This window comes from Grammomys surdaster, unplaced genomic scaffold, assembly GCF_004785775.1.
Source record: "Grammomys surdaster isolate TR1022 unplaced genomic scaffold, NIH_TR_1.0 243, whole genome shotgun sequence".
Classification (NCBI taxonomy): Eukaryota; Metazoa; Chordata; class Mammalia; order Rodentia; family Muridae; genus Grammomys; species Grammomys surdaster.
Window position 1 is genome coordinate 1,321,760 of NW_021604688.1, and position 27,196 is coordinate 1,348,955.

At 37.5% G+C, this 27,196-nt stretch overlaps 1 protein-coding gene across 1 annotated transcript in view; it reads left to right on the forward strand.

The window, feature by feature from the left end:
• Dsg1 (desmoglein 1) overlaps positions 1–25,893 on the forward strand; it is a 63,099-nt gene extending 37,206 nt beyond the window's left edge. The window contains exons 3-16 of the mRNA XM_028774803.1: positions 2,040–2,075; positions 2,577–2,708; positions 3,837–3,992; positions 5,564–5,708; positions 7,958–8,124; positions 9,555–9,689; positions 9,985–10,170; positions 12,540–12,799; positions 13,104–13,243; positions 14,621–14,917; positions 16,331–16,467; positions 18,089–18,161; positions 20,250–20,458; positions 21,274–25,893. Coding sequence (XP_028630636.1) covers positions 2,040–2,075; positions 2,577–2,708; positions 3,837–3,992; positions 5,564–5,708; positions 7,958–8,124; positions 9,555–9,689; positions 9,985–10,170; positions 12,540–12,799; positions 13,104–13,243; positions 14,621–14,917; positions 16,331–16,467; positions 18,089–18,161; positions 20,250–20,458; positions 21,274–22,320 — 3,120 coding nt within the window. The 3' untranslated portion in view covers positions 22,321–25,893. The remainder of the gene's footprint in view (positions 1–2,039; positions 2,076–2,576; positions 2,709–3,836; positions 3,993–5,563; positions 5,709–7,957; positions 8,125–9,554; positions 9,690–9,984; positions 10,171–12,539; positions 12,800–13,103; positions 13,244–14,620; positions 14,918–16,330; positions 16,468–18,088; positions 18,162–20,249; positions 20,459–21,273) is intronic.
• Positions 25,894–27,196: the final 1,303 nt, after the last annotated feature.

A 27,196-nucleotide genomic window follows, 5' to 3' on the forward strand; every position in this document is an offset into this window, starting at 1 on the left:
GAAGAAGAAGAAGAAGAAGAAGAAGAAGAAGAAGAAGAAGAAGAAGAAGAAGAAGAAGCAGCTCACACCACATTTTAAAAAGCAGACTAGGCAGTTTTTTAATTACCCATCTTATTGTGAGTCTGACACTGTGGTGAAACCTTGGTCTTCTGCTGAAATTGCTTCTCATGGGAAAGAGGATGACCTAGCTTCATAAAGCTGGGCAGAGTTCTTAGTCATCTGGCCAGTTACCCAAAGTTGCAGGCACAGGCACTTCACTCTGGGAAGAGAAGTGCAATAACAGATAGCCAATGACTAAACAGCTGTAGCAATGAAGAACTGACTTCCAAGCAGACAGATAAGGCAGCCCCATTGCACTCAGAAGCACAAGCAAGAGAAGAGTGCCCAAAATAACACAGGCAGCAAGAACTCACTGGAGTAAATGAGTTCTGCAGTCAAGCTCAACTCAATGACACAGTTACACACCCTAGCTCACAAGCAGTGTGGCTTCTACTGTGACCCTGTACCACTGTTTCTGCTGCTGTTATATCTATATAAGCATTAACAATGGGACTGAAGAGACAGCCAGGTGGGAAAGAATAGGGCTGGTACTCATCCATGAGGACCTGACATTGAATTCCCAGCATCCACATAAAAAGCTGAGCATGGCCACAAGAGCTATGACCCTGCTGCCATGGACACAGGGACAGGAGGATTGCTGGTGTGGGCTAGCTACTAGCCTAACTCCAGGTTCATTGAGGAACCCTGTCTCAAGGGAATACGGCTGAGAGCGTTAGAGCAGGACACTCATTGTCAGTCTCCATTCTGTGCACTTGTGTATAGGCATTCACCTAAACACACATGTATTCATACATGAAGCACACACACGGACACACACACACACACAGAGAGAGAGAGAGAGACAGAGACAGAGACAGAGAGACAGAGAGACAGAGAGAGAGCAAAAAGCTCAATTTGAGATTAAATCACCTTTAGTTCTCAAAGATGTAATATCAATTCTTAGTAATGTTTTACTTAATAATTTATTTGAGAAAATAAGCTGTCTTATACTTGACTATAAAATAAACACATATTTAGACTAAACTGGATGAGATTGCATTTTGCAATAAGTTAGTAGCCCTGCCTCAGTTTCTTGGCCTGTATAAAGGAGATAATAGTATAATGGCCACCTGTGTTTGTAATGACAATAAATGTGCAGATTTCACTGGCCACATTGTCTTGTACTTAATTGTCATCCAGTTAATGGTAATAGTAATAATTACTATGACTGACATAATATTATGGGTAATAATTCTCTTCATGCTACTCATGTTGACCACAAATACATGTTTGTTTGTTTGTTTGTTTAACTTTTCCATTTTGACAGTTTTTCAAAACGTTTTCTTAGAAACTGAAATTCATATTTTCCTTAAGGATGAAACTGAAAACCAGCTACAAAAAGCTAATCACTATGTTTAAAAATATTTAATATGCATATTTTTAATTGTACACTATAGCTTTTGGTATCAGTGCTAAACTCTGATTATGAATGTAAATTTCAGGTTTGCTCTTATGAAAAATTCAATTAGAAGTTAAACACCTCTTATTTGAAAATATATTTGCAAAACCTAAGAGTGCACGCTCACATTAACTGACCTTCAGTGCAATATAATGAATGTAAAAAATGTTTAATTTTTAAATATACATTTTACCATGTCTTAAAATATACAAACACATTACTTTGGCATGTTGATATCAGTGTTTTAAAAATATCTGTAATCTTTAGATTAAAAATTGTTTAATATATTCCGGTACTTCACCACAAGTTATGTGCAACACTCAAATCTGGAACTTAAGCAGAACTCTGCCCAATAGCACATGTTTTGATGTAGTGAGAAATTTGCTAATCAGGAGAAATAGCTAAGGAATACTTAGTGCCATTAATTTACCCCACAAATGTATTGTTTACTTTTATTTTTATTTTATTTGAGTTTTTATTTGAGTAATATAAACTTTAAAACACTTAGTTTAAAGTTAACTACTATGACTGCTTTTTACAGGTGGTGCTTGAAGTTAACAGTGAATTTCAAATCCAGGTAAGATACAGAAACTTATTTTTTTTCCAGATTAATAAACAAAAGGGCCAGGCACAGTAATGCATGCCTGTAATCCCAGCACTTCCAAGGCTGAAGCATGAGGACTGTGGACCAGAAGCCAGCCTGAATTACATAAAGAAACCCTGTCTCAAATCACATAATAAACAAAAAGAAAATAAAAAGCAAGAAAGGGGAAAATGGGGAAAGGGAGGGGGAGAGAGGAAGAGAGGAAGAGAGAAAGAGAGGGAAAAAGGGAGCAGACAAAAAGAGAGTTGACTTGGCCATGAGAACGTATCCTCAAGAAAACCCTCATTCTTCTAAATACAAAATCACTGCAATGTAATGGTTGCAAAGGCTAAAATTGTCAGAATTCTTAATTTTTCACTTAACCATCTATCTTCTCTTCCTGACATAATTACTCCAAAATCTCAAAAATCTCCAGTGAAATACCAGTAATAAGTAATAGTTAACAGACACTATATTTTACTCTACCTATTTAAGGTAAGAGATCATAACGCCAAAAATGGTACCATCAAGTGGCATTCCATCAGAAGGCAGAAACGAGAATGGATCAAGTTCGCTGCAGCCTGTCGGGAAGGTGAAGACAACTCAAAGAGAAACCCAATTGCCAAAGTAAGTGCGAACCCAGAGCATGAGTTTAAATGACACAACGAATAGGGTGCAGTTCTGGAAGTGTCCGGTTTTTGTGTGCTTTGTGAACACATACTACTGAAAAGTTATGGCCTAACAGCACCTCTCCATTAAAATTATGAAAACCAAAACTCCTAAAGGGGTAAACTAGGAGAATTAGGTACTTAGATAGAGCGCTAAACATTGTTTCATCTCATTGGCAAAAGTAATGCACATGAAGGTTTGCTAGACTAGACTCTAAAAAGGCCATGATTTACAAACGGATTGAGGATTCGGCATGCTCGGAGTATGTGCTCTTTCTGCTGCATAACCGATCAGAAATGAATTCCTATTTGCCCATATTTATAAACATCCAGAATTTGCCTCATTCATAACCTCAAGCTCTTCTCATTTCCCTACCTTCTTTTTTTTCCATACACAAAAGTACAAACTCCCTGCAGACACACAGATTCACACCCACAGACATATAGATACACACACAGATGCAAAAACAACCATTTGAGCAGATACACATGACAACTCCTTTGTAAGAATTGCTTATATTTATAAACTATTTATTTTGAGGAAAAAGCCAGAATTTACCCTCTATTGGAGTGGGTACTTTCCTTCTCCTTCCCACCTTCAAAATTAGAAGTTTCAAATAGCCTGTTACTACAAAATCCATTTCAATATTTTTTGAAACTTTATATTTTTAAAGTTATTTTTAATTTAAAGACTAATATTATGTGATAACTGCATTATGAAACTCTTTATGAAGGCTAACTCTAGACAAAGAGCCAACATAGAGTCCAAAACTAGTATGAAAATAAAACTATAAATGTTTAATGATTATGACATCTATGAACAATGTATATAAAGACTTCTTAGGGGGACATTTGTTTATTGTTTGGTAGACATAGAAATGGAATTATTTTATTACATTGCTATTTATCATTATAAATTCAACACTGACCATGTATCTACTGCTCCAAATATATTTCCCTGTTTTTAAAACTCCTAGGTGATGTCATAGACAGCACATTCAACAGTTCTTGAGGAAGACATTCGTCATCTGTCATATGTAGGAGTTCACATAGCCCTTGTAACATCTTCACCTGTGTCTTTATACAGATTCATTCAGATTGTGCTGCAAACCAACAAGTGACATACCGAATCTCTGGAGTAGGAATTGACCAGCCACCTTATGGAATCTTTATTATTAATCAAAAAACTGGTGAAATCAATATAACATCTATTGTTGATCGTGAAGTCACCCCCTTTTTCATTGTAAGTGAACTTTGTGTCATTAACTATATGCAGATAAAAATTATTCTTGGAAAAATATTAGACCATACCAAATTTGATTTCAAGAGTCTCAATATTAAGCCTTCTGAGATCTTTCTTAACTCACTATCCCAATAGATAAGGAAATATTAATAGAGAAATGTTTTCCTTATGTGTTAGCAAAAATGCTAGTTTATATCAGCTCCTTAACAAATTCGAATACTTGTTTGGAAGGACAAATCTTTAGCTTTTACTAGATATTTAAAAGAGAAAGATCAGTGGAAATCAATACTTCCTTTTTCCATTCATTAGCTTATTTACTTTGTATCCAGATCAGAGCTTTCCCTCCCAGTCTCCCTCCCCCTATGTCCCCTCCCTTTCTCCTTTTAAGTCCACTGCCAAGGGATGAGCCTGGAGCTCCTGGAGGCCAGTTGTTCCACGTGAACATACTTCATTATAATTAAGCTCATCTGAGCTCTAAATGAACTTTAGAAACTCATTCATCCTTACCTGGCCTTGTCTCTCTTTTTTATTCCTTCTAGAAACTGTCACACAACTTTAGTAGCCTCTCTTCCAATGTGCCACCTCAGCTCTCTTTAAGTAACTAACCCCAAACCAAGCCACCTATCCTGATGACTCCCATGCATACACATAGCACTCTCTCTTCTAGCTCAGAAGTGTTCATCACTGAGTCTAAAAGCAGGATCAGCTCTCTACTTTCCCGGAGCTCTCCCGTGACATGTTGACAGCCCCATTGTTACTTATCTCTGAATGAGCCTTATCCTCAGACATACCTTTTTCCTTCTGTTCTCCTTTCTATTGACTACCTCCATTTCCATCGATCACATGGTTGACATTTCTTAATTAAAAATATAAGATAAAATAAAAATGAACTGTCCACTGATCTTGTTTTCTCTCCTATTAAAATCTCATCAAAGGTCTGAGGATTAAACTCAGTGATTAAGCATTTGTTGACTGCATGAAGAGACATGGGTTTGATTCCCAGCCCTGAAAAAAAAGTCGTATTTCAAACTACCTTCAGATATTCCTTATTTTTTGCTGCCTTCATTCACACTACTCATCTGTATCCCTAGAATTACTTTAACCACTTAGTCTCCAAGTCCAAATCTGTATTCTTGACTTCTTCCCTCTGCAGTGTCTCCCAAAAGAATTCACCAAGTCAGCAAACTAGTCGAATTTGAGACACATTACATGTCTTTAGAATGGAAACAGTAATGATGAAATAAATAGCCACATAGCTACCCCAAAACATTTGAATGCCATTTATTTTTTAAAGTGCTCCTCTGACTCTCCCTGACACCCTTTTGCTTGATTTTAAACATAGAATATGCAACATTCCTTTTCTCTAACATTCCAGGCTGTTTTTTAAACTTACATTTTATGCTATGCTCACGTTTGCCTTTTCTTACTGATTGAAATGTATTACTTGTGTCAATATTTTAGTGGGAAATAATATGGTGTCCCTTACTCCTGTGGTACCAAGCGAATGCCTCCATTCTGTAAGCAGTTACAAACACATGCGTTGCTACAGATTTTTTTTCTTTCCTGTCTAGATCTACTGTCGAGCACTGAATGCACAAGGTCAAGATCTGGAGGATACACTGGCGCTTAGAGTCAGAGTGATGGATATAAATGACAACCCTCCCGTGTTTTCAATGACTACATTTCTAGGACAAATAGAAGAAAATTCTAATGCAAGTGAGTCACCTGTACAATTAAAGAAACAATGTGTTGATGACTAAATTTCTGTTGCTAAGCAACAGTGCTGAGCTGTGGCAAGGTAAACATCAACTGGGAGAACTGTAGAAAGCATCCAGAACCAACAACTCAGGGAATAGTTGCAGTGTCAACCCAGGAGCATCTCCAAAGCAACAAATGGGATTGATACTCATGCCTCGTGCCCTAGCTCCTTGGAGATTCTTATACTACATCCCAACAGGATCTGCAAGTGCCTACAGGCTCAGAGAAATGAGAACTTACTCTCTACCCGAATGTGTTTGAAAGGCAATCCCACTCACACATGATCAAAATCCTTACTTTAGATTTATTTTTTTTATCCAGACATAAGAAATGTACCTCTTTATGGGAGTACATTATTCAATACAATGCATAATAGCCAAACAAGGGTCAAGAGAGTTCCCCATCATTAACCAGGAAGTGCTGAAGAGCTTCATATTCTCCTTTTGCAATCATTTCAAAATATATCATAGATGGATACTCTATTCTGCTGAAGAAGAACTCAAAAGACCTTATGAGTTGTAACTTTGATCACCCCTACACAAACCAAGCCAGACACAGAAAAACAAGTACTATCTGTTCTCACTCATTTCCAAGGCACACTTGCAGAGGGATGGAGTGAACAGTACCCAGTAGAAACTGAAGAACAGTAAGTACTGGAAACAGAATGAGCTTGATTATTTTAAGTCTCTCAAACATATCTGATACAAGTAATCTGTTTTGATACTTAGAGCTTTTCTTAACAATAAATGAATGCCCCAAAAATCTTTGCTTCCCCTTTTCCTTCAAGCTATAATAAATGCAGTCATCCCTCTTTTCTGGTTTGGTTCCAGGACCTCTAAAGATAAAGAGATCTATGGAATTCATATCTTTTTACAAATGATGTCTTGTTTGCATAAACTCACATAAATCCCTTCAAATATTTTTAATTATTTCTAGATAGCAATAATGCCCAATACACTAAAAATGTCATATAAATATTTATTATCCTGTAGCTCATGACATGAAAATGTCTTTATGTACTCAGATGTAATGTAAGTTTTTTTAATTTTCCCCATTCAATATGGGCTGAATTGTGGGCATGAAACTCACAACCACAGAGGTCCAATTTCAATGGTTCTCTTTGATCAAGTTGCTGGCTTTATACATTGTAAATGTGTCATAAATGTAATTCCATATGGCTCACCATAAATATAGGAAGCATATCTCTCAAATGATGCTAACTGTTGGGACTAAAAGTCTATTCCACTGTAGCATTTCTCTGAAAGGACTCTGACAGTCTCAGAGTAGAGTTGTTGCCCTGTGGTTTCCTGTATCTAAAAATTTAATTACCAAATACTCAGTAACCTAAGTGATACAGTATATACCACTGAAGATTGTTCAAAAGATGTGAAGCTAAGAGGGAGAGGTGAGAGAAGAGAAGAGGGAAAGAAGATGACAGAATGGAAAGAAGCAAAAAGAGAAGGGATGAGATGTCCTGAATGACTAGAAAATGATGTTGGAAACAATTTAGAGAGTAGAACAGCATTCCAGATGATGAATGAATGTCAAAAGCTTTGCATGCCCACAAGTGTCATTCGTCAAAACTATATACTAGATTACAAAAGAAGATAAGGACAGGGCAGTGTGTGGTCAAACAAACAATTCTTACAAGCTCCTAGTTACACAGCACCTATCAAAGAGCCAATTCCAATCTAAATAACAATGGCACTTATTAAATGCCCAAGATGAACAATAATATTTACTTAAATTGCATTATTCAGTATAAACATCAGTCAATATTCACATTTGCTATTAAATTCTCTCATGAACTTTATAACTATGGTGTTATTACCATTCTCATTTGTAGTTGTGGGTAGTAAGGATAAGGGCATATGGCTAGAAATAAGGTCGTATAGCACAGTTGAGAAAAACATTGATCATGTTTTAATGCTATTTTGCTTAGCCATAAGCATCTTGTTTAAAACAAGTTATATTTGAAAAATAAACAGTCAGAACAGCAGATTTCCTTTTACCCTTCTGTAATGTCTAGGAACCTCTTTAACTGTGATCTTTTCATTAAGACAAAAGTAGAGAAGGGAGATATTTGATTGGTATGTTGGTGTTGTACAAAGGGGGGAGAGTTAAATGCACACTGTATGGACACAGATAATATATTTGTCTGTAATAATGTTCATTGTCCAACTCTGCCAACTGTCCTTGATTTCTAGACACACTGATAATGAAACTCAATGCTACCGATGCTGATGAGCCAAATAACTTGAACTCAATGATAGCCTTCAAGATCATAAGACAGGAGCCTTCTGAATCACCCATGTTCATCATCAACAGAAAAACTGGAGAAATCAGAACAATGAATAATTTTCTAGACAGAGAGGTAATCTTTCATCTTTTCATGGATTTTTATCCTAAGGAACTGGCTCTAAAGTAATGGTGCTTAAGAGAAAGAAAAACTAAAAGAATGTGTTCAAACATTGTGTATTTTATTTATTTTCTGGTTTGTTTGTTTATTATTGTATGTGTGGTCCTAGTGTTCTTTTGTAAGTCAGAGAACAGCTTCTAAGAGTTGATTCTCTCCTTGTATCATGTGGGTTACTCTCAAGTTGTTAGGTTTATGGCAAGTGCATGTACCTGCTAAGCCATCTCGCTAGCCCTATTTATACTAAAAAATAATTTAAAACATTTTTTACAAACAATATATTTTGATCATACTCTTTCTCCCCTTCCAACTCCTCTCAGATCCCTTCCCTCCCACCTTCATTCTCTCCCCTTCTCTTCCTTTCCTCCTGAAAAGAAACCAAACATCAGAACAGACTCAGAAAACCTAGTACGATAAAAAATATTAAAGTAAAAAACTCACACACAAATAAAAGTCTGTCTAATGTAAGTACTCCTGGACATGGGCCCTGCCCTGGACTGTAGCTGATATGTGGCATCCCATTGTAGAAAGCTGATTTCTAATTTTCAGCAGAAATCATTTGCAAAGAGCTTCTTGATTAGGGGTGGTACTTTGTGTCCTCTTTTCCTCAGTGCTGGGATTTTGTCTTGTTTGAACCTATACAGGTCTGTGGATGTTTTTAGGTTACTTAAATTTCTTTATTGACTGCTTTGAAAAAAACACATTTAGAATAAAAATATGGTTATCTAGCCTTTTCCTTTTCTCTCAGATTATTTTACATAATCCAACAAAAATATATTAACATCAAAATAACTCTATCAGTAAAGTTCTCTAAGAAGGGGTCAGAAGTGAAGGCCCTCAGCAATCACTGAGGATTCTGGGGACCATGAAGAGAAATGCTGAAGCTATATCCATAAATGGGAAGTATTATGTTTATGCATAAGTCTAAGGATGCTCCCATAGCTTTTACCAACTTCTAGAAATGGAGTCACCACTGAATAGAATCAAAGTAGAAACAGCATGAGTGACTTCATTCTCACTCTCCCCCTTCCACTAGACACCTCTGTACTTGTCTTACATACTCAGTGGCTCATTGTTCATAGCATGCATGTTTAATGAACCATATCTTTCTCTTCTTAAATATTCTGGCCTGTCTCACTCTTTATACCCTTTTCCTCTCTCTGGACACACAATGAATAAGAAACAAAGTCTTGAACAAAACTATTGCATCTTTGAGAGCATGCTGGGTAAGTTTCATTGGAAATGGACACCACAAATTCCATACTGAGTGATGTAAGATCTGTGGATTTTCACCTTCTGTTTCCTTGTCTTCTATGGTGGATTTATGTAGATGTTGGGCCAGTGTCTATGTCTAATGTATGATTGCCCATAATATGTGTCTTTTTCAGCAATATAGCCAGTATACCCTTGTGGTGAGAGGCTCAGACCGTGATGGTGGAGCAGATGGCATGTCTGCAGAATGCGAGTGCAGCATCAGCATCCTGGATGTCAATGACAATATCCCATACTTGGAGCAGTCATCTGTAAGCAATTCCTCTTAAGGATTAGATTCCATGACTTTACATTCTTCACAGCCCAATTCTTATAGGAACTCATTCAGTTTTCAGTTGCACCTGCTATATTGGCTATCTACAACACCAGTGTAGACACACACTATCTCTTGAATTGTTTCTTCAGTGGAAAAAGTGGATTTGAACAAAGTATGCAATTAATAAGCAGAGATGTTGTTTCTGAATAGTTAACTATGAACATGGTGCAGACAGCCTAGTACGTGAATCTCTCCGGTGCTTTGCTCTAATACTTTTCCTCTTGTTCCAGTATGACATCAAAATTGAAGAAAACGCACTACACTCCCAGCTAGTGCAGATCAGAGTCATTGATTTGGATGAAGAATTCTCAGACAACTGGAAGGCAGTCATTTTTTTTATCTCTGGAAATGAGGGAAATTGGTTTGAAATAGAAATGAATGAAAGAACAAATGTAGGAACTCTAAAGGTTGTCAAGGTATGGTATAACTACCCTAAAGCATTTGTTTTGCTGGTCTTTTCTATTTCACAACATCGAGTTAAAATGATACTAGCATTTTATAAATGAGCCTATGAAATAACAAAAATTAATATGCTTTAAAATTATGTAAAATACAAAAACTTTAATATGAATGCATATGCTTATATAATCTCAGGAGAACAAGCATTAAAAATTTGAAACTCTTTCAGTGCAATTGTTTCCAAAGATCAGGTCTGGGGAAAGCATTTCTATATAAGAGGGTTTCAAACAACAAAGTATGATTAACCTTTAAAGTGAAGGTTTTGTTTACATTTATTTAAAGATTTACTTCAGCATTTTTAATTGCATGTGGGTTTTTGTATTTGTGTAGGGACATGTGCACTTGAGTGTAGTGCCCTCAGAGACCATAAGTATCAAATCTCCTCAAGCTGAAATTATGTGCAGTTATGAGCTGCCCAGTGCTAGCCTAGGAACTGAGCTTCAGTCCTCGTCAAGAGCATTATGTGCTCTAAACCATTAAAACATCTCTCTAACCTCAAAGTCAATAATTAAATAATATTTTTAAAACCAATTTTTTAAAATGTTCTCATGCCAACACTGAGATGCTGATATTATGCTTTAGAAATATTTATCATATAAATTGAAAGTTGATTTCCCAACAGGATGATAAAATTAAATCATTGTAATTCTGCCAGTGTGCTTTTATGGAATTAAACTGTGCTTGACAATTACAGAATTATAGGCCCTTCATATTCCCATTTCATTGTGGCTGTTGGCCAAGGCTTATTTAGTTCTCTTCTGTATCAACCGTTCACCACACTTACATTCAGTAAGATGTCCTCTGCAATAGAAGGTGAAAATCCACCTCAGGAGAAGCTGAGAGTGAGATCTTCCACCTGATTAAGTCTTCAACAATTATTGACGATTTTATGTGATGCACACAATATGAATCATTCGGGATACAACTCAATCGCCCTTCGTCTACCTCTTTCATTCATCTCTCCTGTTGGGGTTTCTCCATTCCCTGGGGATTCTGCCTTAGTGTAGACCCCAGGGTTCCCCTAGCTCTGTCACTCTGGTCTCTCTAGACTTATCATCAATCTTGCTGCAGTCTGCCTTTCAGGATAACCTTATGAAGCAGATTTCCAATAGACTAACCCACTTAAGGAAGTGTGGTCTTATGCCTCTCATGTATCTTAAAATTTTATTCACTGAAACTGTTGCTTCCATTTGCTTGAAACAGTTTCCAGATGCTTCTGGTCAGCTCTTCCAGTACTGGTTATATCAAATCTATATAGACAAAGAGATGGAGGCTCAGAAAGCATGCAACCTGTTTATTGCTAGCAAAAGACACAGTGATTTAAACTTAGGTTTTGTTATCTGTTAAATTCATTTTTTTCTGATACTATCTAAAATTGGATGCTAGGGAAATTAATTCTGAATTTATTTACTTTCAATTTTATGTTACTCTAAAAATTATACACTTTATCTGTTCTTAATATCGCTACCTAAAAACTAGAATATTTCTTCCTGATATACTAGCACACACCAAATCCTTTATTTTATAGTTATGGAAGAGTGATATGATTATATATTATTTACACATACATATATATGTTATAATTGATGTTTAAAGTTTTGAATAAAACTAAATCTATAATCCCAGATTTTTAGATGAGCATCTCAGTGTATGAATATTTTTATTTAAAATATTCATAAGAATTCAGAAAAGATATATTTGGTACATGGGGAACATATCAGCTATCTGGTAAATTCTACAAAGTGTGGATTTGGTTATCAACTTCTATAAGAACACTTAATACTTGATTATAGTATGAAATAATTTTAGAGCATATTGAAGAAAATAAGAAATTTTATATATATATGCGCACATACCTTGACATTCAAAACATCACACTGAAGTGAGTATTTTAAATAGTTCTTCAGGATAAAACTAGTTAAATTTCTAGTATATTTGACTCATTCTTTTTTATAAAAAGAAATACTGTGTCAGAACCATGAAATGTTGTCAGTTAACAAAAATTGTCTTTGCACTGCAAATGTATTAATTGACTCATATGTTGAATTTAAGCAATTAACTGGTTTGGTGAGCAATTAGAACTCATGTCCCAAAAAGTTTTCAACCTTTCAACAAAAGATCCAGGATAACTAGATTTTTTCCCCTTCCTCTACTTATATGTGACCTTGAACACAAGTAAGACTGGGTAATTACGTGGATTTGTGATCAACCACATAACTGAAACAAGAATATAATAAATAAATAAATAACTTTGAGTGTTCTCAAAGGATTTCTCTGTCCTCTGAACTTTTCTTACAGTACAACTAATTCTCTCTGTGTTTTCTAGCCCCTAGATTATGAAGCCATGAAGAATGTACAGCTTAGTATTGGTGTTAGAAACGTAGCTGATTTCCACCAGTCAATTCTTGCTCAATATAGACTCACAGCAACTATGGTCACTGTGACTGTGGTAAACGTGGTCGAGGGCTCCGTGTTCCGGCCAGGTTCAAAGACGTTTGAAATAACTGGTAAAATGGATGCAAACCACAAGGTGGGACAGTTTGCAGCTACAGACCTGGACACGGGTCTAGAGTCCACAAATGTTAGGTAAGAATGGCATTTTCCAACTAAAATGTTAACCTTAGGGGATCATGAGAAGAGAGAGAGAAAGAATGAAAGCAAACACTGTTTGGGGGAAGAAAGGGAACCAGCCAGGAGGGCGGGCAGCATGAGGTGGGCGAGAGGGAAGGAGAATGACTGAGCACAAAGTGAATTTGACAAAGTATGCTTTCAGACATGTATGAAAAGACATGAAAAACCCGTTATTTGTATACTAATCTTACAAACATAATTTTACAACATCTCGATTTGAAAGGGAGCTTTAATTTATATTGTATTCTTTTAAATACAGATATGTAATGGGAAATAACCCAGAGAACCTGCTGGCTGTTGACTCAAGAACAGGCATACTAACTTTAAGAAACAAAGTTACTAGGGAACAATATGAAAGGCTTAATGGGAGATATGAAGGAACACTGCTATCAATAGATGGTAAGAAATCAATTTAACTTCCAAAGGAAGCCAAGCATAAATATTCTAAGACAATTTAAAATTTTATTGTAAAAAAAAATCCTCTTTTCTGGCTCCCTGTGAGGAGAGGGGGAAGGAGAAATCGGGGAAGAAAGGAGGTGGGGGCTGTGACCGGAATGCAAGTGGATTGGAAAAGCCCCTTTTCAATAGAAGTTGTCCTGTTGAGCTGAACACTGTATACTCAAACTGTCCCATCCCATCATTTACTGCTTATCAGTTCCTAGAGAAGCCACCTCACCCATCTACACCACAGTCTTCTGCAAAATAGAGAAGTAACAAAATATGCTGATAATGGTTTAAAGAAAGAAAGAAGGAAGGGAGAGAGGGAAGGAGGGAGGGAGGGAGGGAAGGAGGGAGGGAGGGGAGGAGAAGAGAGGGGAGGGAAGGAAAGAGAAAAGAAGAAAAAAGAAGAGAAAAGAAAATAGCAAGACATGTATAAACAGCATGATCATCATTGGATGACCTGTAGGGTCAGATAAGCAGACTTTGAACTATGTCTGTTGCACATCTCATCTCCAGAGATTTCATTTCCTTTATTCACAAAGTATGTACTGAATCTTAACTAAATAAATGCTAGCCATTGTGCCAGGCTCTAGGGCTCTGTCAGTGAAAGTAAGACTCATATCTATAGAATAGCACAAAACAAACTCAGCTCATTTCCTTATTCCTATCTGACAATCTCACTAGTGATAATCTTTGGGAAAGCACTAAATACAGAAGGCTAAACAGAGATGCTAACACCTGTGTCTTTAGCAGTTACTATTGAAAGCTGTATCAGCAGGTAACTAAGGAAGGAAATACAGCCCATTTGATATAAAACCATGTACCCACCAGAAACTATGTTAATTAAAGGTGTACTAAGGCATGAAAAAGTGCATACAATTTAAAGTAAAACCTCAAATCCCATTGGAAGCAGAATGAACCATAAATGCCATAAATAGGCAACATGGGCCTTATCACTAAGGACAACTGATACTGAAGGAAACTAGAAGGTTATCCCTTAGGTCCTGATGCCATGGGTTAGCTTCTGGTTTTATTTTACATCTTTCTGTATTTTGAATTTTTCAACCTAGATGAAATATCTAACTGGCAACACTATAAACTATCCAGTAAACAGTTTTGCCAGTAAGGTTAAGGTTAGGTATAATAACACAATCACTGATTGGCTTAAAAACTGAGTAGAAGAGCTACAGAGATAGATAATCAGTGAAGCAATTGCTTTCCAAGGATGAGTTTCCAGAACCCCCACAAGCTGCTGGGCATGGTGGACACTTGTAACCTGTTACTTGCTAGGCTATGTACGGACAGTAGTTTCTTCCACTGTGAATCTTGTTACAGATTCCCTTCAGCGGACCTGCACTGGGACAATCATCGTTCAACTTAGTGGCTCTGTCTGGGAAAAGGATCAAGGTGGTGGAAAAGACCGTGAGGATGGACAAGTGACTGATGGACGAGTGACTGGTGATTATCAAAGAACTTCCACTGAGGATCCACGACGTACCACAATACGGGAAGACCCCTACGGCCCTAACACTGACTCTTACCAAAATCCTGACATCCCAGCATACGGAGACAATGTTCACTTCGGTCCTGCAGGCATCGGGCTGCTCATCATGGGGTTCCTAGTCTTAGGATGTAAGTGTTTCAATCCTTCTTCTGACTTGTGTCTCTCAAAAAATATGGCAAAAGAAATCAAACAGTCTAGGTGTTCAACTTAACACTATGACTTGCAAGGATTACCTAACCTGCTGTTCTGAGTTTTGCTGTTGTTCTTGCTGACCTCACACCACCAATAGGTGAGGAAAGGTCCACAAGTGAAGCAATGATACATCTGGGGTCACTACAGTAACCTTAGTCATGGACAGAAATACAAACATAGAGTCCAACAGATGTTCCTGGTGGAATTTAATATTGTCCTAAATTATGACAGAAACTGGAGTGGAAGGGGGTATCTTGAAGACTACACACAGTCATTAAGTTAATACAAATATTGACATTTGCAACTGAACATGGTGGCACACACCTACCATCCAAGCATTTGGGAGGTTGCCATTTTCAAATGTAGGATCATAAAATGTTGATGGTAAAACAAACTTCACATATCACAAAATGTACATTGAAAGAACTCACATAAAAATTTTAAAATATTTTTCTGCCTTCATTTCTCTCTGTTTAAATATATTTATTTTTATTTTATGTGTATAAGTGTTTTGCCTACATGAATATAAATTTAAAGCACATGGGTCTGGTCCACGAATTCCTTGGAACTGAAGCTGATGATGATTGCTATAAATAACAGCTAATTTTCATTTTCAGTTTCCCTAATACCAATGTCCACTGTCAGACAGTGTGACTAACAATGATGTACATAAGTTTTTTGGGTCAATAACTTTACATTTAATTTCTTCTCTCTGCCTTACAGGGGTTTTTTTTTATTTTTTGCTGTCTCTTTTCTTCTGGCCCCTCTCCTCTGCTCTAATTTTTCTTTCCATTATTTACACATCCTTATTTTCTATCTTTTCATTCAGAATTATCTATCAAGATTCTATCTCAAAACAGATTAGAAAGCAAAGAAATTGCTAGAGTGTGATAATCTTTATGTGAGAATCGTCTAAAGAAAGATGTCTCTGTAGGGAAAATAATGACCTTCCTAAAAATAACTGATAATTGAATGAGGTTTCCCCTAAAATAGAGAAAGAGAAGTGTGCACAAACGGAAAAGTAAATACAGGCATAAAGAATCAGAACTGTTGCCTGACTTCAGCATTCCTTAGTCTCTGCTGCTTCCTAAGTGATGATACATACAATCACTTATTTTAAGATTTTATCTATAATTTCAGTACTATAAAGAAAATTAAAATTCATGGAAGTCTAATGCTTCCAAGTTCATGATTATATGGGGGTCCAACCATTATTAATTTGTTGTCCTGGCATATTAAATAGTAATTTTAAACTCAGACAGCTCAGGAATTCTCATTTGACCAGGGAAAATCAGAGTGCTTTCTTTCAACATGGCGCATTGTTAACCCCTTACCTCCCTCTCCTTCAGTGGTTCCATTCTTGCTGATCTGCTGTGATTGTGGAGGAGCTCCTGGTGGTGGAGCTGGATTTGAACCTGTTCCAGAATGTTCTGATGGAGCAATGCACACGTGGGCAGTAGAAGGGCCACAACCTGAACCCCACGATGTAAGTGCTAAGTCTAAGAATGAGATTTGTGGGACTCACCAAAATTCCATCTCCAGATGTGCCTTCTGATGATAGAAAGTATTTACTCTATACTATTCGTGGTTCTTGGGTAGCTAGGGAGGAAAGGGAGAGGGGTCAAATGTACCTCAAAAGTTTATAGAGGTCACCAGGCAAGGCTTAAAATTGAGATTCAACTTTTCTCCATCTATGGTAATTGAGAGTTTTCTTGAGTATAGTAGCCTGGGCTGGCATTTGTGTTCTCTTAGGATCTGTATGACATCTTCCCAGGATCTTCTGGTTTTTATAGTCTCTGGTGAGAAGTCTGGTGTGATTCTGATAGGCCTGCCTTTATATGTTACTTGACCTTTTTCCCTTACCGCTTTTAATATTCTTTCTTTGTTTTGTGCACTTGGTGTTTTGACTATTATGTGACGGGAGGAATTTCTTTTCTAGTCCAATCTATTTGGACTTCTATGGGCTTCTTGATGTTTATGGGCATCTCTTTCTTTAGGTTAGGGCAGTTTTCCTCTATAATTTTGTTAAAGATATTTACTGGCCCTTTAAGTTGGGAATCTTTGCTCTCTTCTATGCCTATTAATCTTAGGTTTGGTCTTCACATTGTGTCCTAGATTTCCTGGATGTTTTGGGTTAGGAGCTTTTGCATGTTCTTTGACTGTGGTGTCAATGTTTTGTATGGTATCTTCTGCACCTGAGATTCTCTCTTCTATCTCTTGTATTCTGTTGATGATGCTTGCATCTGTGACTCCTGATCTTTTCTTATGTTTGTTATCTCCAGTGTTATCTCCCTTTGTGATTTCTTTATTGTTTATATTTCCATTTTTTGATCCTGGATGGTTTTGTTCAATACCTTCACCTGTTTGTTTGTGTTTTCCTGTAATTCTTTAAGGGATTTTTGTATTTTCTCTTTAAGGCCTTCTACCTGTTTACCTGTGCTCTCCTGTATTTCTTTAAAGGAGTTATTTATGTCCTGCTTAAAGTCTTCTATCATCATCATGAGATGTGATTTTAAATCCAAATCTTGCTATTCCCAAGTTTTGGGGTATTCAGGACTTGCTGTGGTGGGAGAACTGGGTTCTGATAATGCCAAGTAGCCTTGGTTTCTGTTGGTTAGGTTTTTGTGCTTGCCTCTCACCATCTGGTTAGTTGGTCTTGCTGTCTCTGACTGAAGCTTGTCTCTCCTGTGGGTCTGTGAGTCTGTGAACTTAGGTGTGCCAGTACTCCTGGGGAGACCAGCTCTTTCCTAGGTGGGGTTTGGGTACAGAGGGCTGTGGGACAGCCTTAGCTCCAGGATGTAGATGGAGACCAGAGACCAGAAAGATCCTGTCCCCAGCTGCTCCACTGTTCCTGTGCCCTGTGGGCTTCTGGCAGGTGTGAAAGTGGTGATCTCACCTCTGAGCTTAGGAGTGTGAGCACTCCTATGAGACCAGCTCTTTCCAGGCAGGATTTGGGTGCAGAGGGATATTCAACTTTTAAATCGAATTCAAAATCATCCTAAATAGTCTTCTTTTAGGAATTCTGTAATAATTTTAGAATAAAAATATACAAGTAGAGGAAGAAAAGGCTCATTACAAATGGGAAAATGTTGTCTCTTGTCTTTTAGGGTATAACCACCATCTGTGTGCCACAAATGCCACCTGGTAATGCCAATATTATAGAATGTATTGACAACTCAGGTAAGAAAAAGACAACATTCCAACGACCCAAAGACTAAGATGAGCCCTGTTCTCTCCAGTTTGGCATCTTATTCTTTAGGGGTTTTGTTTTGCTTTTCTTTTCTTTAAATGTGTTTTTACAATTCCTTTTCCAATGACATATTTGTAAATGAAAGGAATAGTAAAGGAAAGCCTACTGTAATTGATCTGATATGCTGTATACTTTATTTTTGGTTGTCAGCCTTCCCTTTACTGACTGAGCCATCTCTCCAGTCCACATGCTGTATATTTTTAAATCACCCTTGATCATCAGAAAGATGATGTAATCAGGATCTCTTTAAAAAGAAATACCAAAATATAGTCATGAGTTATCTAACAGATGAAATACTATATGTGTCCATGTATGTATGTGCATGTGTGTAGATGTGTGTATGCATGTACGTGTGTATAGAAAATTATCCCAGTTTGTCCAATCAAGTTTTTTTTACATTAGCGACATTTTTTACAGAAAAAAATATGTCCTTTCTTAACATAAGTATAACCACTGACATATAAAAATATTTGTTTAATGAATTTGTTAATTGAAAGCAAATAGATAAAACACCTCAAAAGCTCCCAAAACATTCAGCTAAGGTTGTATACACACTGGGGAGTTTCTCTTTGCTTAGTCTTAAGACTGGGTATGTACAATTATCTTGAACCAAATATCTATGCTAACTCCCACGCAGAAGCCAGGAAGCTACTACTGTAATAAAAAAGAAATGACAATAACTTCATCTTCTGCCAGTAGAAATAGTCTTACTATTTTAATTTTTAAAAAGTGTTACTTGTTGTCTCCGTTTTTTCTTAGTCATTTTAGCAATTATTTCTTTTTAAAACTTAGTTGTTTTTCATTTTATTTGTATGAGTGTTTGTCTGCTTGTATATCTGTGCACAGTGTGTGTGTGTGTGTGTGTGTGTGTGCGTGTGTTGCCCTTGGAGGCCAGAAGAGAGCATCAGATGGTCTGGAGCTGTAGTTACAGACAGCTGTGAACTGTTATGTGGGTGCTGGGAACCAAACCCGTGTTCTCTGCAAGTGTAGCAAGTGCTTTTAATCACTGAGCCATCTTTCCAGCCCCAGTAGAATTACTTTTCTACTTTGAACACTCTAAAATACACCAGTCATAGAAATGTTTCTATTTTGTCGAATTTAATTCAATAGTCTATATCAAGAGTCTGTATTCAATAGTCAGTCACTGTTTCCATTTTTCTTCCTGATGTGCCCATTCTTGTTAGTTGTGCAAGTATTTCCCCATGCAGAAAACAGAAGCTCACTGAGTCACATCCCCGACCCCCGTTAGTCTGCAGTTGGTTCCTGAGACCTGCCAACTCATCAAAACCACCAATACTTATCTACGCATTGATTCTCTTCCTTAAGTTCATAAAGTTTCACACAAATCCTAAATTAGCATGAAACGTATCATGATAATTGGAATATGAAAGGCCTGTTTCCCAAGACTCAAATTAGAATGTTGTGCCATGGGCATCTGCCCTCCTGTGAACCCTGCCTCTGTTCACCATCTTTAATTTCATTTCCTTTTTATTTCACTACCTCAGCATTTACTATGCTCCTTCCCCTCGCTCACGTCCATATGTTTACCCAAGATAAATCCAGCAACCTTTTTTTCTCATTGTAGCTATGGCCTTTGTCTGAAATTCAGTAGCTCTTATGCCTTCTACAGGATGCCATATACATCCAGAAACACATCAGAAGTTTGCTGATACAAGTACATAACTTTTAGAATTAAAGTTACTTGCCTCAACTTGAGTCAGTTTGAGATCCAATTACTCAGCCCACAGATTTTTATTATCTCTCTGCACTTCTTTCAGCACGTAGTTTTCAGCATATAGAAAAGTCTTTCAGCAGATGATTAAACTTAGCAAGCTGCTCAATATTATTTTGCTTTATTAACATTGTTTTGAATTTAATATTATAATTATCCCTCCTTTATGTATCATATCCATCTCTTTTCTGCTCACCATGCATACTTGAATGAAGAAACTATATATGACAGTTTTTAGCTTATACCACACTAGAGAAATTAAATTTGATGGGTTCAATGTTTGTAGGAGTTTATACAAATGAATATTGTGGCAGAGAAATGCAAGATCTGGGAGGAGAAGAAAGAACTACAGGATTCGAACTAATGGATGGAGTCAAAGCGTCAGCCGCACCTGAGATATGCCAGGAATATTCAGGAACGTTAAGAAGAAATTCAATGAGAGAATGTAGAGATGGAGGTCTCAATATGAATTTCATGGAAAGTTACTTCTGCCAGGTGAGCCTTTTAGCCACATGCTTGCATTCCTCTCCATCCCCCTCATTCCGTACACTCACCAGTTCCCATGAGGGCCTTGCCAGTGGTCTAATCTTCATGCCCAACCATTCTTGTTTGTTGGTCAATGTTTCTGAAGCTCTGACCCAAGCATTTTCCTCTCCCAGTTAAACACTGCCAGTGGCTCTATTTTATTTGGTTTGTAATTTAAAGTTCAAATTCATGATTCAGGTGCCACCTGAACAGCTCCATCTTCCCCTCAGCACCAACCTCCTGCCTTATCCACAGGAGACTGCTTACCTCGAGCCTCTGGCTGGCTATTCTGGTCCACTCTGCAATGTTGTGTTGTGTAGTGTTGTTGTTGTTCGGTTGTTGTTCCCCACCCCTCCTCTCATACACATTTCCAGCCACCCTTCCAGATTCAATTCAAATATCCCCGCGTCTCAATGTGAGTGAACCTGTCAACTCTAAATATCCCTTTTGGAGCAAAAACAAGTTCCTCTCACCAGCTCCTTTGTGCACATTATTTTTATTTCCCTCCTAAATTACTGATAAGATAGATAATGTATGGATTTTTGTATATGATTTTGTGTATATGATTTTGTATATGATTTTAAGCAAGTTTACCTAAAGAAAATTTTAAAGATCAAAATGTATTGGAACTATAGCTAAAATAACTTCGAACTGAATTCTTTCAAGCACCTTTGAAATCATTTTTAAAGCAGTTCTAGTAAATATCAGAATTTAGATACATTCATCTAATTGTAAAAAAGATATTGTGACTTTTTGTTTAATACTCTTTATTCTGTACAAATTAGAAAGCCTATGCTTACGCGGACGAAGATGAAGGACGTCCATCCAACGACTGTTTGCTCATCTATGACATCGAAGGTGTAGGTTCCCCTGCAGGCTCCGTGGGATGCTGCAGCTTCATTGGAGAAGATCTAGATGAAAGCTTCCTGGATACCTTGGGGCCTAAGTTTAAGAAGTTGGCAGATATCAGCTTGGGAAAAGAAATAGATTCATACCCAGATCCCGATCCTTCCTGGCCTCCTCAGAGCACTGAACCAACATGCCCCCAGCGTACAGAGCCCGTTGTTAGTGGACACCCACCCATCTCCCCACATTTTGGCACTACCACAGTAATTTCTGAGAACACCTATCCCTCTGGCCCTGGAGTACAGCATCCTATGCCAATTCCTGATCCTCTGGGCTATGGTAATGTCACTGTGAGGGAGTCCTATACCACCTCTGGCACTCTGAAGCCCTCTGTCCACTTTCATGATAACCGGCAGGCTTCAAATGTGGTGGTGACAGAGAGGGTGGTGGGCCCCATCTCTGGTGCTGATTTGCATGGGATGTTAGAGATACCCGACTTAAGAGATGGATCAAATGTTATAGTGACAGAAAGGGTAATAGCACCAGGCTCAAGTCTACCCACCTCACTAACCATTCCTAACCCTCGAGAGACCTCAAATGTAGTTGTGACAGAAAGAGTGATCCAACCAACTTCCGGCATGATAGGCAACCTAAGCATGTCCCCTGAGTTATCAAGTGCCCACAACGTGATTGTGACAGAGAGAGTGGTTTCTGGTGCCGGTGTGAGTGGCACCACTGGGTTAGGTGGGATTGGAGGCATAGGCAGCAGTGGCCTGGTTGGCACCACCATGGGTGCTGGTGGTGTGGGTCTGAGTGGAGCTGGAGTAGGTGATGGTGGCACTGGGCTGAGCATGGGAGGAGCAGCCACTATTGGTCACATGAGGAGTTCCTCTGACCATCACTTTAGCCAGACAGTTGGATCTGCCTCCCCTAGCATGGCTCGAAGTCGAATTACCAAGTACAGTACAGTACAGTATACCAAGTAGTCATGGTCCCAGAGTACTGTTCACCACCATCTCTGTGATTTACACCCAACTCCTGCTCCCCCCCGCAATCTAACAGTGCAATTTATGATGCAGAGCAGGCTATAGGAGACCTGTGGAGTAGGAAGAGCCACAGTGGCAGTAACGCATGGAAACAGCATCATGGGGAAGAGTACTCCCTAGCACTGGTAAACTTCTTTCTTCTATTAACACTAAATGAAATAATGAACTTGAGGTACAATCTTATTTGTGGCTCTGTGGTCTACAGGGTTGTTTTGGGTTTTTGGTTTTTAATGTGTGCCCTATAGGGTGTCACCAGCATGTTAAATAAATAAAATGTGGCTACATAAAACCTCTGGCTCTAAATGGCAATCGGAAGAGTTCTTCTTGCTGTTCAGAAATTAACCAAAAAGGTTTCAATGTGTAGCTTGAGCTCACATAGGTGAGGAAAATCTGACATTTCTTTAACACATGCCTTGTCTGTTTCACAGGTAATACAAATTAAAAACCCTTCCACAGATTCAGGCTAGGATTAATAAAATTCTAATTACATAGTCATGTACATAAGATACCAGTTATTCTTACCATGACCACACCTAAACTTCATTAGATGAATTCATTTTCAAACTAAGAAATCTGTTCTAGGAGGAAAGCCCATAGACAGTAACAATATAGGGAGACTCGTTTAGCACAAACTACGCCTGAATCTCAACATGTGGCTTTAGTTAAGTCTCCTGTAGAGTCAGGGACGTTCCTGGCTCCCATTGTGTTTCATAGGTGTGACTTTGAAGAATATTACTTACTGGGTAAATGAAGGGCACCATGCTCATTTTTGCCTTTCCACTGTAGTTGAAGGGAAAGTTGCAAATGACACATGACATGACTGCTGCCCTCACAAGTGTTAACTTTCCTCCCTAGTACAGACAGGACAGTATTATATCTTCAGTCTAGGCAGTAAGTCATACTCGTTCCTGTGCAGCTCTTCAGTGCATAAGTGCATAGTTAAGATAACGTACCTAAGCTGAGCTGTTGGGAGGAAGCTGGCAGTGTGGCTAAGCTTCGGGGTAATTTTTCAAGGGGATCCGAGGAAGGGGAACTGTTTTTAGAACATGAAAACTGTCTTAAGTGGGAAATGTTAGAAAATAATTGCTCAGTAAAGGAAAACCATATGATTAGATATTGTTGAGATTAGTGTCATCCTTTTAATGACCCTCTGCTGCCATTTGGAAGTGATTAACCAGGACTCTTTACCAGAATTGATGTTACTTCAGAAAGAGTGATGTGGTTACTAGACAATCCCATTCCTTATCTAAAATGTGTCCTGCATACAACTTTGAAGTTTCTCATTTGATTTGTCAATGAGCTCTAGCTTCTAAGCATTCTGACTTAAAGACAGTTTACAAGTTATAGTATGATATATTTTTCTAGCTTTGAAATTTAGTAATGTACTATTTATGATGTGTTGTTTCTGTATGTTTGCCAATTGGTGTTTCCTGGTTTAAAATCTCTCAGAAGAATCAAAGCTTTCTAAGAGACAGGTACATTTACTATTGCAGGGTAGAGGAATCTTTTCTTGCTTTTAAACTCAATGTTAAAATAAGTTCACTAAAGTAAAATGGTATACATATGGCAAAATAAGAGTGGGGAAAATCCTAGCCCTGAGTTGTGAATTATATACAACTTTTAAAGATGTGTTCATCCCCTGACCATTCATTTCCCAGAGTGTCACAGGATCACAGCATCATTGTCCAGCTTCCAGCATTATCAAAGACTTCAGAGTGATTGATTACTCCAGCAAGAGCTGCTTTGTTCTATATAAAAGCAGATACGGTGAATATTAAAGACCCCAAAATGTCTAATTTTAGCTGTATAGAACATGTAATGTTTTGCTAACATGTAACAAGCCAAACTGCAGAGGCATAATTAAAGTCCCTCAAAGGAGTCTTTATTTTATTGTGTTCTAAAATGTAGGGTAATGCACTGAGGATACGGTTTGGTTGAGGGGGCAGTGTTATGTTTGTTTTTAGAGATAAACTCAAAAGACATTTGTTGAAATATACTTGAAGATACCTAGGTTTGGAAGTTTGAACAGATAGAAATGATTAATATAGTTTTCCTTCCTTCCTTTGTTCATTTATTAATCCAAAGGAAAGTGTACTTGTTGCCTTGATGTGCTGTATCTTTACTGTATATTTTCTTAGTTGCCTGATGAATTCCAAATATTTTTCATTGCCTAACAAGTGGTAATATGGCGATCTGTAATAAATGTGATCAACGTTCATCAGTTATATAAAACCTGGGAAAATAAAACTTTAAATAACAAACTTGTCTTCCTTCTTCCTGGGACAGTTAACTTCGGATCAAACTATTTCTTTCATGACTGTACAATGGGCCCTGTTTAGTCCTGCATCTTACAGTGCTGTTTTTTAAAAACACATCACTGCATCACTGAAAGGCTGTTTCTCATCTCACATCACTGAAAGGCAGTTGTTCATGGATGGCCTTTGGGCAGGATTTTGCTTCTCTCTTTCCATGCTGTAATCTGAACTACTAGTGTTATTCCACAGGTATAGGAGAGAGATGTAATCCTTTCACAAATAAATAGCTAAATTTGTGATTCATAAACCAGGCTGAATTTTAAATCAACACGCTTTTAATCAAAAGAAGAAGTAAATAGTACCATAATAATATTCATATGTGTTTTGAAAATAAAGCAAAACACAACGTATAGCTTTCTGAAGAAGGAGTCCACAGGGACAGAATCAAATGTGTCACAAATGCTTCATTGTTGACTATAAACCAAATAACACACTCAGCTGATTTTGACATCTAACTCTCGAAATGTCTTTTGCGTGCTGTTTGCCTCCATGTGCAATGTCCTATTTCACTCAATGTAATGTGCTGACAGAATTTTAATCATGCATTTTCAAAAATTACACTTGAGTAATGTTTTCAGTTACATTTATTTCTGAATTCATGCCAAGATTTGGTTGGCAACCAATATGTCTTAAATGACTTTAGTAGAACCTTTAAAAACCTTATAGTCTCCTTTGAAAGATGTTGAGAATCCAAGTAAACTCTAAAGTGCTTAGAGCATTTTTCCATGTGTTTAATAAGTTCCAACACTCGGGATAGTTCTGGTATTTGTAGGATCCACTGCACATAGCCATGGGATGATCACAATGTAGCCCTTGAAACTCAATCTGCCTTCTGCCTCCAGATCATTCATTTTGTGTTAGGAGGAAGCTTAAGTAGATCAACCTACCATGCAGCAAGTACTTTGAAATGATGAATAATTTATTGTTCAATTCTCTATATTATCATCCGTTTAGTTGTATTTGCATAAACACTCTGTGACCAAAATGTACTTACCTTATTTTTCTTACACAGTTTCCCGAGCATTTTAAATTCTCAAAACCACCTTTTGCAGTGTTTAAAGCAAAGTTGTATTCTTTCTATACAAATATTTGGGGATGGTTTGGCTGCTAGCTCCTTGCTTTATCATCTGTTGACTGTTTTAAGACAGTTTGTAATTTCTCAATAGCTGTGTTTCTAACAATAAAATGATTGACATGCTTCTACTGTCTTTCTAGATTATAAGCTTGGGGAGATTTTAGATTAGAAGAAATAATTAAGACTTATTGAATCCAGTTGTTATTTCAATGACATATTGAGGGAGATAATTTTGCTGTCACAATATTTACATATGTTTTCATTCTCCTTCCTTAGCTTCCACTTGTTCTGTGTTACTGGCCCGCCTCCTCTTCTAAATGTCTCATAGTGACACCACAGAGCAGACATAGATGAGAACAGTAATAAGGCTTTCATTTTAAACTTCTTCGGAGACAGTGTTTCCTATTTACAGATATATTTCTGTAACAAGAATGCAAAAATACCAATAAAGCAGGCATAAGGCCTAAGTGTATTACACACGTTCCCCTCAACTCCTGGCATTTTCTGGGGACCTCATAAATGAGAGTATTAGGTTTGTGGAGAATGAAGTTCCCTAGATCCTGTATCCATGTCATCTACACTTTTACTTCAGCAACTGTAAGCCTATGAGATGGTCCTCAGGAGCTACCCCATGATTTCACTGAAATTCCTTCTCAACCATGTAAGATAATAACTTCATAATCTACCCAAATCCTGCATATTACTATTGTAAAAACAGTGGAGTATGGCTCTCTTTGAGAAGCCCACACCCATCTTCTCTGAAGTACCTGATTCTTTCCCTCAGTATCTCTGTCTTGGAACTGATGTTCTTAAATCTATTTTAAATCATCTTTTAGTAAACTTCAGCTCTGCTTCACACTGGTTCATGTTCAAGTCTCCTGTGTCAGAAACCGATGATCAGGTTTTACCCTAGATGAACTCCCAAAGGGGAAAAAGAATCTCAGGATGCTGTGGGTCTCAGGAGCAAGGAACAATGTCTCCAACTTCCCTTTCCATCCCTGACCTATACCATTGGCAAATCTATGGAAGATGTTGCATGTTCAAACCACAATATCCTGCCCCTGACCCAATGGGCTGGGGGCTATCTCATGATGAAGGATGCTTTCATCGAAATTTCAAGATTTGCCATAGCCTTTTCTTATCTGTTTGTTTGGTTTTAGTTTTTTATATCTTTTACTAAAGAATACTAATTAAATTAATAGTGGGATTCAATATGAAACGTTCACATATATACATATATATACATATATATATATATATATATATATATATATATATATGTTTTTCAATTATATTTAACCCTCCTCCCATTACCTCTCTAGCCTCAATCTCACCCTTACTAATCTTCCTCTTCTGCTCTAGCTTCCTTTCTACTTTAATGGTGTGAGTGTGCAAGTGTGCTGAATGAGTGTGAGTGTGCATGTGT